General features: G+C 48.1%; 1 protein-coding gene across 1 annotated transcript in view; it reads right to left on the reverse strand.

Annotated features, from left to right (window-relative positions):
• LOC115075766 (heat shock cognate 71 kDa protein-like) overlaps positions 1-14,397 on the reverse strand; it is a 260,192-nt gene that overhangs the window by 28,973 nt on the left and 216,822 nt on the right. Inside the window, 1 exon segment of the mRNA XM_029576505.1 lies at positions 10,499-10,697. Within this exon segment, the coding sequence (XP_029432365.1) occupies positions 10,499-10,697 (199 nt within the window).

Below are 14,397 nucleotides of genomic sequence, written 5' to 3' on the forward strand. Positions count from 1 at the left end.
GACAAAGATGATCTGAAACTCTGAATTCATTGGTTACCTGCAGATAACGCATGAGAACGCACTTCACATCCAGACGGCGTAGATCATCCCCAACCGTACTTGCAAGGTCCATGGGAGAAAAATGTAGGAATGGCTCCCGGCAAGACAACGCTTGGATCTCCGACACCCGCCTGGCAGAGCAAAGAGAGACTAAGAACACCACTTTAAGTGTTAAATCCTTGAGAGTAGGGGGAAGTGACGTCATCCCTGTAAGATGGTCGCTTAAGGCGCTAGCTCCCCCCCATCCTTTTTGTAATCCTTTCTAAACCGGTGCCATCGATGTGAATTTAAGGTCTACAAGAGCGACTTGAGATCACCAAAGAATACGGGATGACCACCAAGAAAAAAAAATCTATTGATTTAAAAGCATTCTCATACAAAGTGGGGGGGATCGCGATTTGCGGCCCTGCGAGAAACGGCAGACATGGGGGAAGAGAGCATGGCGGATGCGGAAGAGCTGCATAATAAAGGCAGTGGCGGAACAACAGCCCTCGATAAGACTCGGCCGAAGGAACTTACCAAGGAAGATTTCAGATGTGGTTCCACGAGATACAAAAAGATATTAAATCTTTAAAAACTGATATGCAGGCTGCTGTAGAGGAACTCCGTTCAGAGATGGGGGAATATGGCCGCTGTGATGAGGAAGTGGAAAATATCGTGGAGGAACAAGTACTGGAGTCCTCCCGCCTTAAAACTAATATCACCACTTTACAGAACGCTACTGCTGAGATTTTGCTGAAACTCGAGGATATGGAAAATAGATCACGGAGATCGAATATTCAAATACGAGGCGTCCCAGAGTCAGATGCATATGAGGATGTAGACATGGTGGTTTGCAAGATATACACGGTTGTGCTTAATGCGGGGACGGATGTTTCAGCTACGCAGGACCATGATATAGTGCTAGACAGGGCACACAGAGCGCTTTGTGCTCCGAGAACCAATGTGCCTCGAGACATTATCGCCTGTGTTCATAGTTTCCGGCTGAAGGAACAAATCATGCAACAGGCAAGACGGATGGGTACTATAACCTGGGAAGGAAATACCATCACCTTGTACCAAGATTTGGCTGCTGCTACCCTACAACAGCGAAGAGAACTCAGGCCTGTAACTGCCCTTCTTTGAAGAGAGAACATTAGATACAGATGGCTATACCCGAGAGGCCTTACCTTTACAGCGGGAGGCATCACACACCGAATTAAATCTACAGCAGAAATCGAAGCGGTGATGGCGGAAGCGGGGCTCCCTATCCCAGCACATGAGACCTCCACTCAGAAAAGTGAAGTGAATGAGCGCCCGAGGTGGCAACGAGTGGGGAAATCGGGCTCCCGTTTACGCCGCAAATCATCCGAAACAGCTTCAAGTGCTGCACGAGAGGGTGTGGATTGAAGGCACGGCCCCAATTGCCAGGTGCTTGATTTATCTGCAGTCAAAGGAACGGAGGTTAAGTCCAAGTTGCATGTGTTGGGGTTACATTGCTGCTTTGGTTCTCCAGTTGTATTGTTTAACTGTTTATTGTTTACTGATGTGCGTCAGAGTTCTGAATAGACACCGGTTATAAGTTTCATGTATGGTTGAAATTGGATGGGGGGAGGGGGATGTGTGGTCCACCTCACAACTAAGCTCCCTCAGTAGCTGGGGGTAAAGGGGGGAGGATGGGGGAGGATGGGGGACAGGGGACGCTATATGGGTTTACTAAAAGGAGGAGGGGAAGAAAGGGCGGAGGAGGGAGATTTTGAAGTGGGGAACATGCCTGTGACCATGAAGGGGGCATGGCACGCATGGGTAGATTTATGTGGTGTGGCACTGTCTTTTGGGAGTCTTGGAGGGTTGGGGGGGAAGATTTTCTGGTTATGCTGTCTATTAAGGTGATGTCTATCAATGTAAAGGGCTTAAACACACCATTAAAACGTAAACAGATGTTTAAGGAAGCCCTATCTATGAAAGCTTCCATAATTTTTATACAAGAAACACATATTAGGAAGAAACATGAAAGATTGAGCAATCAGCAGTTCGCCCATATTTTACTGGCGGCGAGCACGCCTACTTCTAAATACTCCAGAGTGGGGATTTTGATCTCCAGAGATTTAATGGTACAAATTGAAGAGGTGCACCGAGATGCAGAAGGGAGGTTTATTATAGTGTCACTTTATATCAATAAAATTCTATTCAATCTGGTAAATATCTATAACCCGAAAACGCTACAAAGGGAGGTACTGCACCGGGTTGATGCTCAACTCCTAAAATGTATGAGCGGAAAAGTAATCATGGGGGGCAACTTTAACATGGTAAGCAACCCCTTATTAGATTGTTCTAAAGGAAAAGGTCAACAGTCTAAAGCAGATCGGAAGGCCCTGAAGAGCTTTAATTTTAAGTGGCAATTACTGGATATCTGGCGGGAAAGAAATCCTGAAGGCAGGGATTATTCCTTTTACTCAATGGCCCACGATACTTACACCAGAATAGACTATTTTCTTATTGATAAATCAATTGCAAGTAATACTAGGGCTGTAGGTATTGGTACTATAGATTGGTCGGATCATGCACCTTTATGGTGGGAATTTGACCATCTGCAGGGGGGGAGTGGACACCGGTTTTGGAAACTGAATGATTCCTTGATAAAGGATAAGGAGGTGGAAACTCAAATATGGACGGCCATAAAGGAATATTTCACCATAAATGATGATAATGCAACCTCACCAGTTATACTTTGGGAGTGTTTAAAAGCGGTCATCAGAGGGAGGCTCATAGCAACTGCTTCATATACAAAGAAAGAGAAACAAAGCAAGGAGTTATGAGACAAACTGAGTACAATAGAGACAGCCCATAAACAGACCAACAAAAGTTTTACTAAAGGAAATAATAGACATAAGATATAGAATTAAAATGTTAGGGGCCAAAGAGCTGGCTCATCAATTGGACTTGACCAAACAAGTCTATTATGAACATGGGAACAGAGCTGGGAAGCTGTTAGCCCATAGTTTAAAGGCCCGTACAACTCAATCACAGATTACTAAAATCAAAGCACCAGATGAATCTCTGATAGTAGAAGGGGCTGGGATTCGAGAACAATTTAATCATTTCTTTGTTGATCTTTATGCTAGGGAGGACAGGGCCATGGAAGAAGATATTCATAATTATCTACAGGGAATTAAATTACCTTGTTTGGACACTGCATTAACAGAGGGGGTGGGGCAACCCATTTCAGCTGCAGAAGTATTAGCGGCTATTATGGAGTTGAAGCCGGGGAAAGCCCCTGGACTTGATGGGTTTACCCCACTTTTTTTTATAAGAAATTTAAGGATGAACTGGTGGGACCGTTGATGCGGATGTTTAACAGTTTGGGAGTTGAAGGACACTTAACCGCTGCAGCGAATGTTGCAGGTATTATGATTCTCCCGAAGCCGGGAAAAGACCCAACCCAATGTAGTTCTTATCGGCCGATATCCCATATAAATGTAGACCTAAAGCTGCTGGCTAAAATTCTGGCCAACCGGTTAAAGGTCGTTATAACCTCCCTAATTCATGATGATCAAGCCAGATTTATGCTGGGACGGATGACGGGGGATAATGTCCGGAAGGTTATTAACATCATATATCATGCAAAAAAGAATACAGTTTCATCCGTGTTATTTGGGGTAGATGATGAAAAAGCATTTGATAGAGTACATTGGCCCTTCTTGTTTAAAGTAGTGGAAAAGATGGGGTTGGGAGGAGGGTTTTTAAGGTGGGTGCGGGAACTGTACACAGCTCCCGCAGCTTGTATTAAGATTAATGGGGGTTATTCGGATAATTTTCAAGTCCAATGAGGCACAAGACAGGGGTGTCCGCTATCTCCATTATTGTTTGCTATCTGTTTAGAACCGCTGGCGGAGAAAATCCGGCAGACAGAGGACATTCAGGGCATTAGGATTGGAGAATGGTTGTACAAGATATCTCTATATGCAGATGATGTCTTATTCACACTGTCACGACCAGAACAGTCACTGCATAGGCTATTAGAGGAACTAGACAGGTTTGGGTTGGTATCTGGTTTTAAAGTAAATCAAACCAAATCGGAGCTACTTCCTATTTCATTATCTGCCAGCCAAATTTCGCATTTACAGGAATTATTTCCTTTTCAATGGGCTAAGCAGACGGTGAAATATTTAGGGGTTCAAATTGGAGCTGAATATGGAGATATATTTCGCCAGAACTATCTTCCTTTATTTAAGAAATTGGAAAGAGATCTACATACTTGGAATCGATTAATATTATCCTGGCTAGGCCGGATAGCTGCTACAAAAATGACCTTTTTACCAAGATTAGCGTATTTCTTCCAAACCCTTCCTTGTCTCATCCCAGCTAAATATTTGAAGGGCTTACAATCTAAGATATTTTCGTTCATTTGGAAACGAAGACCGCCAAGAGTGGCACGGGCAGTGCTCTATCAAAGTAAAATGGATGGAGGCTTGGGGGTACCCAATCTCACTAAGTACTATGTTGCATCGCAGCTAAAAGCTATTATTGATTTTCACAATTATGTTAATGTTAAACAGTGGGTACATATAGAGCATGCTATGGCCAAGGGAGTAAAGATACCACAGCTGTTTTGGACAGGAGAGCTATGACAGCTGACTATGGATAGTTTTTCTCCGTGCACGGTCACCACCTTTACTGTATGGAGAGCATGGAAAAAAGCTCTCATAGGGGACCGTAGGTTCTTACACTCCACATCTATACGGGGTTGTGCAGACTTTCCTGCGGGGGGTAGAACGAAAGGTGTTCCAGGAATGGGAGAGAAAGGGGTTATATACCATGGGTCAATTCTGGCAAGCACAGGGGGTTCTGCCATTTGAGGTTTTAAAAACTAAATACGCCCTCAACAGCAAAGATCATTATGCTTACCTTCAGGTTAAGCATTTTATATTATCTAAAGCTGCGAGAGTGGATCTGATTAAAGGGAAAACCTTGCTGGAAGGTTATTGTGAGACAGCACAGTCGGTAAAGGGTGCAATATCAAAATTATACAGTTTATTGAATGGAATACTACCACATCCACTGGGACATATGGTAGCATGGGAAAACGATATGGGGATCTCTTGGACGGATAGGGAATGGGACGTATGTTTCTATGCGGTGAGCCGTAGTTCCATTTCGGCACAGATGGTGGAACAAAGCTATAAAGTTTTGTTTCGATGGTATTATACTCCATCTAAATTATGTAAAATGAGGCTCAAAAAAGATGCCCTATGCTGGAAAAAGTGTGGGTCGGAGGGGGACTTTAAACACATGTGGTGGACATGTCCTGTAATTCAACGGTTATGGGGACAAGTGGAGAAATGGTGTAATGATTCCCTCCATATAAAAATGACTTGGACTATGCAAGGGGCTCTACTTCATGCCCCAGTGGATAATGTGACTTTGCCACAACAACATTTCCTTAGAGCGGTGGCTCAGGCGGTGAGAGGCGAAATTGCGAGACGATGGAAGGAGGACAGAGCGCAGACTTGGTCAAAGGTTCTTCACAGACTTAAATGGACACATCATATGGAATATCTCACAGCAATCCGGAGAGACAGAATATCCAGATTTAATGACATTTAGCAGGCCTACCAGAGATGGTCACATTATTAGGATTGACCACAGGCTCAGGGAAGGTATAAGGGGGGGATGGAAGGGGAAATAGGGTGGGAAGGGGAAGGAAGGCAATATTCTTCTCATTAACGTGCCGCGGTATATAAAAAAATCAATAAATAAATAAATAAATAAATAAAATATAAGTTGCAGACTGTCATGTGAGAGAGCGCAGAAACCAGTAGCTAGGTCTTATCATGCCGCTCCGATTGATGTTTTTCTGTATTCATACTTGATTGTTGTTTTATATATATTCACATATGTAGGTAGCTACTAATATACAACTGTTAGTAGGGACATCAGCACCGGTAGAGTGGTTCACAGTCCTGACAGTCCTGTATGGTTTACAATGCATTATTCTGTGTATTTTTATTTATATATTGTGGTTTTTATTAATGCTTTAATAAAAAGAAAATTACAAAAAAAAAAATCCTTGAGAGTAGAGCGGCGGAGAGGCTCAAAGGGAGCAAGGCAGAGAGCCCGGAGGACCAAGTTAAGGCTCCACAAAGGACAAGTGGAATGCAGTTGTGGCCTCAAATGCTGAACTCCCTTGAGGAAATGGACAACATCTGGATGAGACGCAGCCGCATAACCTTCAAGACTTCCTAAGAGGGAGCCGAGGGTAGAGACCTGTACCCAGAGCGAACCGAACGAGAGGCCTTTAGAGAGACCGTGCTGGAAAGAACCAGTGAAACCGGGGCTGAATGTGCCGAGACACCCGATTCCGGGCAGACAAGCTCGAAAACCTTCCAGACCTGGACATAGGTGAGGGAAATAGAAGTCTTGCGAGCACGCAGGATAGTGGAGATGATGTCTTCCCTATATCCCTTCTTCCTCAGTCTCCGCTGTTCAAAAGCCAGGCTGCTAGACAGAAGCGATCCGCCTGTTCGAAAAATACGGGGCCCTGCCGGAGCAGGTATGGAAGATGACAGAGACGAAGAGGGCTGTCCGTCGACAGGTTTAAGAGATTCACGAACCATGGTCTGCGGGGCCACTCGGGAGCTACGAGAATGACTGGACCTGTGGAGCTCTATCCTTCTGAGCACCTTGCCCACTAGGGGCCACAGGGGAAACACGTACAGAAGGACGTCGCGTGGCCAGGGAAGGACTAGCACATCTACCCCTTCCAAACAATGCTCCCTCCAGCGGCTGAAGAACCTGGGAGCTTTGGCGTTGTCCATCAGGTCCAGGTGAGGAGGACCCCACCAGTTGACAATCAGCGCCATTGCCTCTGACAACTCCCACTCGCCGGGATCGAGCCACTGGCGACTCAGAAAATCTGCTTGAACATTCTCCTTGCCCGCAATGTGAGATGCTAAGCACTGCAGATGGCGCTCCGCCCAAGTGAAGAGCTGGTTGGCCTCGAGGGCCACCAGGCGACTCCTGGTGCCCCTCTAGCAATTGATGTACGCCAGCATGGTAGAGTTGTCCGAGAGTACCTGAACTGCTCTTCGGCGGAGCAGGGGGAGAACAGCTTGAAGAGCAAGGCTCCAGGCGATTGATGTGCCAGCGGGATTGGGCAGGGGACCAGTACCCCTGCGTGGCCTGTGTCTGGCAGACCGCTCCCCAACCAGAGAGGCTGGCGTCTGTCGTGACTTCAATCCATTGAAGGGATATGCCTTTCAGAAGGTGCTTGAGCGATAGCCACCAATGTATGTCTCTGATGGTAGAGTCGGAGAGAGGAAGCTGTGCTTGAAACAGTTCAGACACCGGTTTCCAGCGGGAGAGCAAAGCTTTCTGTAAAGGACGCATATACGCAAAAGCCCAGGGGACCAAGTCGATCGTAGAAGCCATGGTCCGCCGTGGGGAGAGGCATGGAAAGGAAGTTTTGGACTTGATCCATCAGTTTGAACGCTCGAGAGTCCAGCAGGAATACCTTGCCGACTCTAGTATTGAACCGAGCCCCTAGGAATTCTAGGACCTGGGAAGGTCAGAGATTGCTCTTAGGAAAAATTGACTATCCACCCCAGGGAGGAGAGGAGAGCAAGGACTCTGTCCACTGCCAACTTGCATGGGGTCTCTGACTTGGCTCGCACTAGCCAATCGTCTAGATAAGGGTGGATTAGGACTCCGTTCAGCTGGAGGGCGGCCGCCACCACCACCATGACCTTGGTAAACGTGCGTGGTGCCATGGCCAACCGAAGGGGAGAGCCCGGAACTGGAAATGTTGCCCCAAGATGTGGAACCGAAGATACCTCAATGTTTGGCATGGATCGGAATGTGCAAGTAGGCCTCCGTCAAGTCAAGAGAGGCCAGAAATTCTCTGGGATGAACAGTCGCTATAACTGCCCTCAGGGTTTCCATCCGAAAATGGGGCACTTTGAGGGCTCGGTTGACCCTCTTGAGGTCCAAGATGGGGCAGAAAGAGTCGTCCTTTTTTGGAACCACCAAGTAAATAGAATACTGGCCGGCACCCTGTTCCCAGCCCCTGGAGTCTGGCAAGGGTCTGACATACAGCAGCCCGCTTCCGATGGCTGCACGGGGAGACCATGTACAGATCTGGCAGGCCCCGAGCAAATTCTAAAGCGTAGCCTCTCGATTATCTCGAGGACCCACTGGTCTGATGTGATTTTGACCCATTCTTCCAAGAACAGGGACAGCCGACCACCTAAGTTTAGAACAGAGGAATGGGCTGGATGAATCTTATTGAGAGGCGGGCTTGGACGCGGGGGCACTGTGGATTACCATCACGGAAGGCACAGTGCCCTCAAAAGGACTGAGACCAGGACTGAGACATGGAGAAATTTCCTCTAGAGAAGGCGCCCCATTCCCTGGGATATTATATCCGCTGACCCCTGAAGTGGGTGTGAGTAGGGAAAAAGGTTCTCATTTGTTTCGGGCAATCCTCAAGTAGTTTGTGGACATGTCATAAAGGGCATCCGCCCCATACACTATAGCGCCTTCCAATCTTTCAGCCTGCTCTGCCTCAGCAGACAGGAGGTCCTGGGTGCTGAGCAATTGTTGAACCCACCTGAGGCTTGCCCGCTGCATGAGACTGCTGCAGATTGATGCCCGGACACCCAAGGCCAAGACTTCGAAGATGCACTTGAGATGGAATTCTAGCTTGCGTTCTTGGACATCCCTTAGGCAATCCACCTTGGGCATTTTCAGCATATCTAAGCACTCCTCCGGGAGAGGATAAAGCTTCGCCATAGCTCTATCGACGCGGAGCCCTGATTCGGGAGCCTCCCACTCCCTAAGGAGAATTAGCCGATGCATCGAATGGAATGGGGAAGGTGCACGGAAGAGCCCTGAGTCCCGCCAGGACCGGGTCCGCGCAAGCCGGCATTGCAGCCGAAAACTCGTCCACTGCGGGGCACTCTATTCCCAGCTCCTGAGAGATAAAAGGGATAAGTGGCTCCAGTTCCTCCCTTCTGAATAAACGCAGAACCCTGGGGTCATCCCCCTGCATATCAGGAACCGCTGGAGCGGACGGAGCAGCAATCCGAGGAATTTTAAGGAGAGGAGGAGCAGGAGGGGGGTCCGCCTCTTCTTGCAGGCAGGCTAAATAAGATTTGTGCATTAAAAGCACAAATTCTGAAGAAAAACGAGGCCTGGAACCTCCGGGACGGGGGAGGGGGGGGGTGGCGGCATCTAAAAAATCCGGGTCCTGTGAGTCCTGCTGCCCCATAATAGCAGCATCCGAAAAACCCAAAATTGGCCACCGTTCCCGCGGTTTGCCGACCCGGGAACGGCACAGCCATATGCTTCAGAGGCCTGGCCCGGGGTCCTACAGTGATTGCTGCTACGGAGGGACCCTCCCCTCCTGGCAGACAGAGCAGAGCCCCTCGCTGGAGTGTCGGATCGATGACTCCCCACAGGCTAAACAGAGAGGGGATCACGGCATGGCCCCGATGCAGAGAGGAGCAAAGAAATCAGCTGAGCCGCCGGGGCTGAAGGAGCGGAGGCAGAGGAATGAACCCTGCACACTCACTTCTCTCTACACAGGCTGCCAACACTGAATTCACCCGATAGATGTATTATGTATTTATTTATTTTTTTAAATTGGGCTGGCAAGAGAAGGAAACATCCCTGCAGGCAGCACCGGGGAAGAAACATCCCAGGGAGAGAAAGAGAGAGAAGGCTGTATAGGGGAAGTGACTGGCACCACTAATTTCACTCCACAGCCGAGGAACACCGAGGATAGGGAGCCTAGGCTATGTAACACAAGGGGCAAAGCCCCCCTAGGTCCCCCCAAGAGCAAGGGGACAGAAAAACTGTCCCCTTACAGGAATCAGTCCAGAGAAACCTTTTTTTTTTTTTTTTTTTTTTTTTTAAAGTAAAACCTGAAAATATAACCAATACTTGCTTGATCCGACACAATTAGAGAAGAAAGTAGCCTCCCAAAAGGGAATAGGCAAAAAGAACAGGGAACCGCAGGGTGAGCTGTCGCATCTGCTGGAGGCAGACAAATACTGAAGGGCTGCAGGGTAGGCTCTGTCCTGATATAGGATATCCTTTCAGTTTTGGTCTGTCTCCGTCTGCTGGACAGGAGGCTTAACCCACGGTCTGGACTGATCCGGGTACGTAGAGGGAAATTAAACATGTTTAAAGGCATAAACTTCCCTGGCATTTGCTAAAGAAGGGACCTTAGTTGTTCCAAATGCTTGTCGCTTAAAATATTAGCGATCCTTTAGTTTGACCAAGTCCATTGTAGATCAGGCTCCTGGTCCCACTGATTGGAACTCAGTCCTGATAGGTGAAAAATATTTAAGGCAATGCAAGCTAACATATCTGGCACTAGTTATTACTTATGCAAGACCCTATGCTGATATGGGAAAACAGTCCAGCTTTGAGATTCCCTCCCTACCACCCGATCCCCCACTGTGTCCTGCAGCCTCACCCTTGTCATTGGTGATGGTGATCTTGTTCTCCTTGCCGGTGCTCTTGTCCACAGCAGATACATTCAGGATCCCATTGGCATCAATGTCAAAAGTGACTTCAATCTGAGGCACACCACGGGGGGCTGGTGGAATCCCTGTCAACTCAAACTTTCCCAAGAGATTGTTGTCCTTTGTCATGGCTCTCTCGCCTTCAAAGACCTGTATGAGGTGGAAAAGAAAACTGGTTCTTACCTGATGATTTTTGTTCCTGTAGTACCATGGATCAGTCCAGGACATTGGTTATACCTCCCTTCCAGCAGGTGGAGAGAGAAAAACTTGAAAGGCACCCTCACTTAACATGGTGTGCCTCCTGCATCCCTTCAGTATCAAAGCAGAATAGTACTAGCAATGAATCAAGCAAGAACAGAACCGTAAGATCGAATGTATAAACATGTAACTTTCTATCCTAATATGCTTCAATAACAGAACCGGAATATGCACGTGCGGATTTTACAGATCTCCATGCTACCCACTCCTAGTCTTTGGGCGGGGGTCTGGACTGATCCGTGGTACTACAGGAACAAAAATTATCAGGTAAAAACCAATTTTCTTTTCCCTGTACATACCAGGATCAGTCCAGACCATGGGATGTACCAAAGCTTCCCTAAACCGGGTGGGACATTGCAAGGCTCACGCACAGCACGCCACTGCCAAAATCACCAGGCGCCTGAACGTCCAAGCGGTAGTGGCGAGCAAATGTGTAGAGCGTCTTCCAAGTATCAGCTCTGCAAATCTCTTGAGGCGATACCAACTGGCATTCGGCCCAAGAAACTGCATGAGAGCAAATAGAATAGGCCTTCAGGAACAGGTCGTCCTTTACAAATGTATGCAGATGAAATTGCTTCTCTCAACCAGCGAGCAATCATCATTTTAGAAGCCTTGTGATCTCTCCTGGGACTGCTCCAAAGGACAAACAAATGATCTGAGAGTCTGAAAGAATGTGCGACTTCCAGGTAGCGTAACAAAGAACGTTGCACATCTAGCCAATGAAGCTCTCGTGCCTGCGGAACCTCGTTTCATAAATTAGGAAAAGCTGGAAGCTCAACTGACTGACTTAAATGGAAGGACGAGACCACCTTTGGCAAAAAAGACTGAACAGTTCGAAGAGAAAACCCCGACTCAGAAATCCTCAAAAAAGGTTCTCTACAAGAGAGAGCCTGTAAACTCAGACACTCTACGAGCTGAGCATATAGCCACCAAAAAGACCTTTTTCAGCATGAGATCCTTCAACGTCGTCGTTTTAATGAGCTCAAACGGCGGATCACATAGTATGCAAAGTACCAAATTAAGACTCCACGAAGGACATACTGGACGGACAGGGGGCTTTAAATGCCTTACTCCCGAGAGGAAATGCACCACATCTGGATGTGACACCACCAAACTACCAGAGTGCCTAGGGTCACTACCTGTACCCGGGAGTTAAAGGATAAGCCCTTGGCTAATCCATTTTGCAAAAAGCTTAACATCTGAGCAATCGAAGCGTGTCTGGGAAGAATCTCTCGCTCACGACACCACGTCTCAAAAACTTGCCACACTTAATATTTGAAAGAGGTAGACTTTTTTCTGGCTTGTAACAGGAGTAGTGATAACCTCCTCAGAGTACCCCTCTTTCCTCAATCTCCTCCTTTCAAAAGCCAGGCCGCTAGACAAAAGCGATCTGCCTAGTCGAAAAATATAGGACCTTGACGAAGAAGATTAGGAAGATGCCCGAGCCTTAGAGGACCGTCCACGGCCAGACTGATCAGATCCGCAAACCACGGGCATCGGGGCCACTCGGGAGCCACTAGGATTACACTCCCTGGGTGGACCTCTATCCTGCGAAGCACTTTGCCCACCAGAGGCCAAGGAGGGAACATGTACAGGAGAACCAATGTAGGCCAGGGAAGTACAAGCGCATCTACCCCCTCTGCACCATGATCCCTTCTGCGACTGAAGAAGCGAGGAGGCTTGGCATTGTCCTGCGTTGCCATCAAGTCCAGGTGGGGAGTCCCCCACCTGCGAGAAAAATGAGATCCATTGGGAACTCTCAGACCGAGCACTCTCCAGGATCTATGCACCTCCAACTTAGAAAGTCCACTTGTATATTGTTCTTTCCGGCAATATGAGATGCCGCTAGCATCGCAAGATTTTGTTCCGCCCAAACCTTGAGCAGCTCTGCCTCGTTGGCTTCGGCCTGGCTTCTGATGCCTCCTTGACAGTTGATGTAGGCCACAGTCGTTGCATTGTCTGAGAGAACTCGAACCACCTGATGGCATAATCGGGGGAAAAAGTGTTGCAAGGCCAAGCAAACCACTCTGGTCTTCAGGTGACTGATCGGCCATCCGGACTCCTCCGAGGACCAGCTGCCCTGTACTGAAAAATACTGGCAAACTGCTTCCCAGCTGGAGAGACTGGCATCCGTGGTCACCACTATCAGTTCGGGACCTCCAGATCCACCCCTTGAGATGGGTGGTGGCTTTGCCCATACAACCTAAGACTGGACCTGGTGTGATCGGTAAGTGGCAGAGGGAATTGGAAATTATCTGACTTGGGATCCCACCGGGAAAGCAACGCTCGTAACGGTCTCATATGAACAAAAGCCCAGGGAACCACCTCCAGGGTAGATACCATCGAGCTGAGAACTTGAAGGTAGTCCCAGGCCTTGGACAGTGGAAAAGCCAACAAGTGACAAACTTGCCCCATTAGTTTGTGCATTCGGTCCATCGGGAGGAAAACTTTTCTGACTGCAGTGTCGAACCGGGCTCCCAGAAATTCCAATGTCTGAGAAGGGACAAAGTTGCTCTTGGCCTGACTGATTACCCAACCGAGAGATTCCAAGAGAACGGTCACCTTGTGGATCGCTTCCACACAACAATCCCTCGACTTTGCCCTGATGAGCCAATCGTTGAGGTAGGGATGAATGAGAAGGCTTGACTCCGGAGTGATGCCGCTACAACCACCATGACCTTGGTGAAAGTATTGGGGGGGGGGGGGGGGGGGGGCGGTCACAAGACTGAACGGCAGAGCACAGAACCGATAATGCATTCCCAGGACCATAAAGCGAAGGCACTTTTGCTGATCCTCGTGAATGAGAATGTGTAAATATGCCTCCACCAGATCCAGAGAGGCCAGGAATTCTCCCTTGCGAACTGCCGCGATGACGGAACACAGAGTCTCCATGCGAAAGTGCGGCACCTTGAGGGACTTGTTTACCTTTTTGAGATCCAAAATTGGTCAGAAAGAACCCTCTTTCTTTGGGACCACAAAGTAAATGGAGTACCTCCCTGTCCTCCAGTGTTCTGGAGGAAAGCAAATGTTGCTTACCTGTAACAGGTGTTCTCATAGGATAGCAGGATGTTAGCCTGTGATGTCACCCTATGGGTGACATCACAGGATGGAGCCCAATCACGGAACACTTTTGTCAAAGTTTCTAGAACTTTGACTGGCACCTACTGGGCATGCCCAGCATGGCACTAAACCTGCAGCCAGCAGGGGCCCCCCTTCAGTCTTGTTTAAAGCTACAGGAAGTGCCGAAAAATAAAATAAGAAAACGTAACGAACCCAACACCACGGGGCGGCGGGCGGATTTCGTGAGGACTAACATCCTGCTGTCCTGTGAGAACACCTGTTACAGGTAAGCAACATTTGCTTTCTCACAGGACAAGCAGGATGGTAGTCCTCACATATGGGTGAGTACCGAGCTGAGGATGTCCGAGAAATGCACCAAATGCACCCAAGATGTGCAATAGGCACAAGAACTGGGATGGAATTTGGTAGAGGGCATCCTGAACCCTAACAGGCAGGCTGAAGGGTGTTGGAGAGAACTCCAGATAGCAGCCCTGCAAATGTCAGGAAGTGGCACCGAACATAGGTGTGCTAA

The sequence above is a fragment of the Rhinatrema bivittatum genome, chromosome 14, assembly GCF_901001135.1.
Source record: "Rhinatrema bivittatum chromosome 14, aRhiBiv1.1, whole genome shotgun sequence".
NCBI lineage: Eukaryota > Metazoa > Chordata > Amphibia > Gymnophiona > Rhinatrematidae > Rhinatrema > Rhinatrema bivittatum.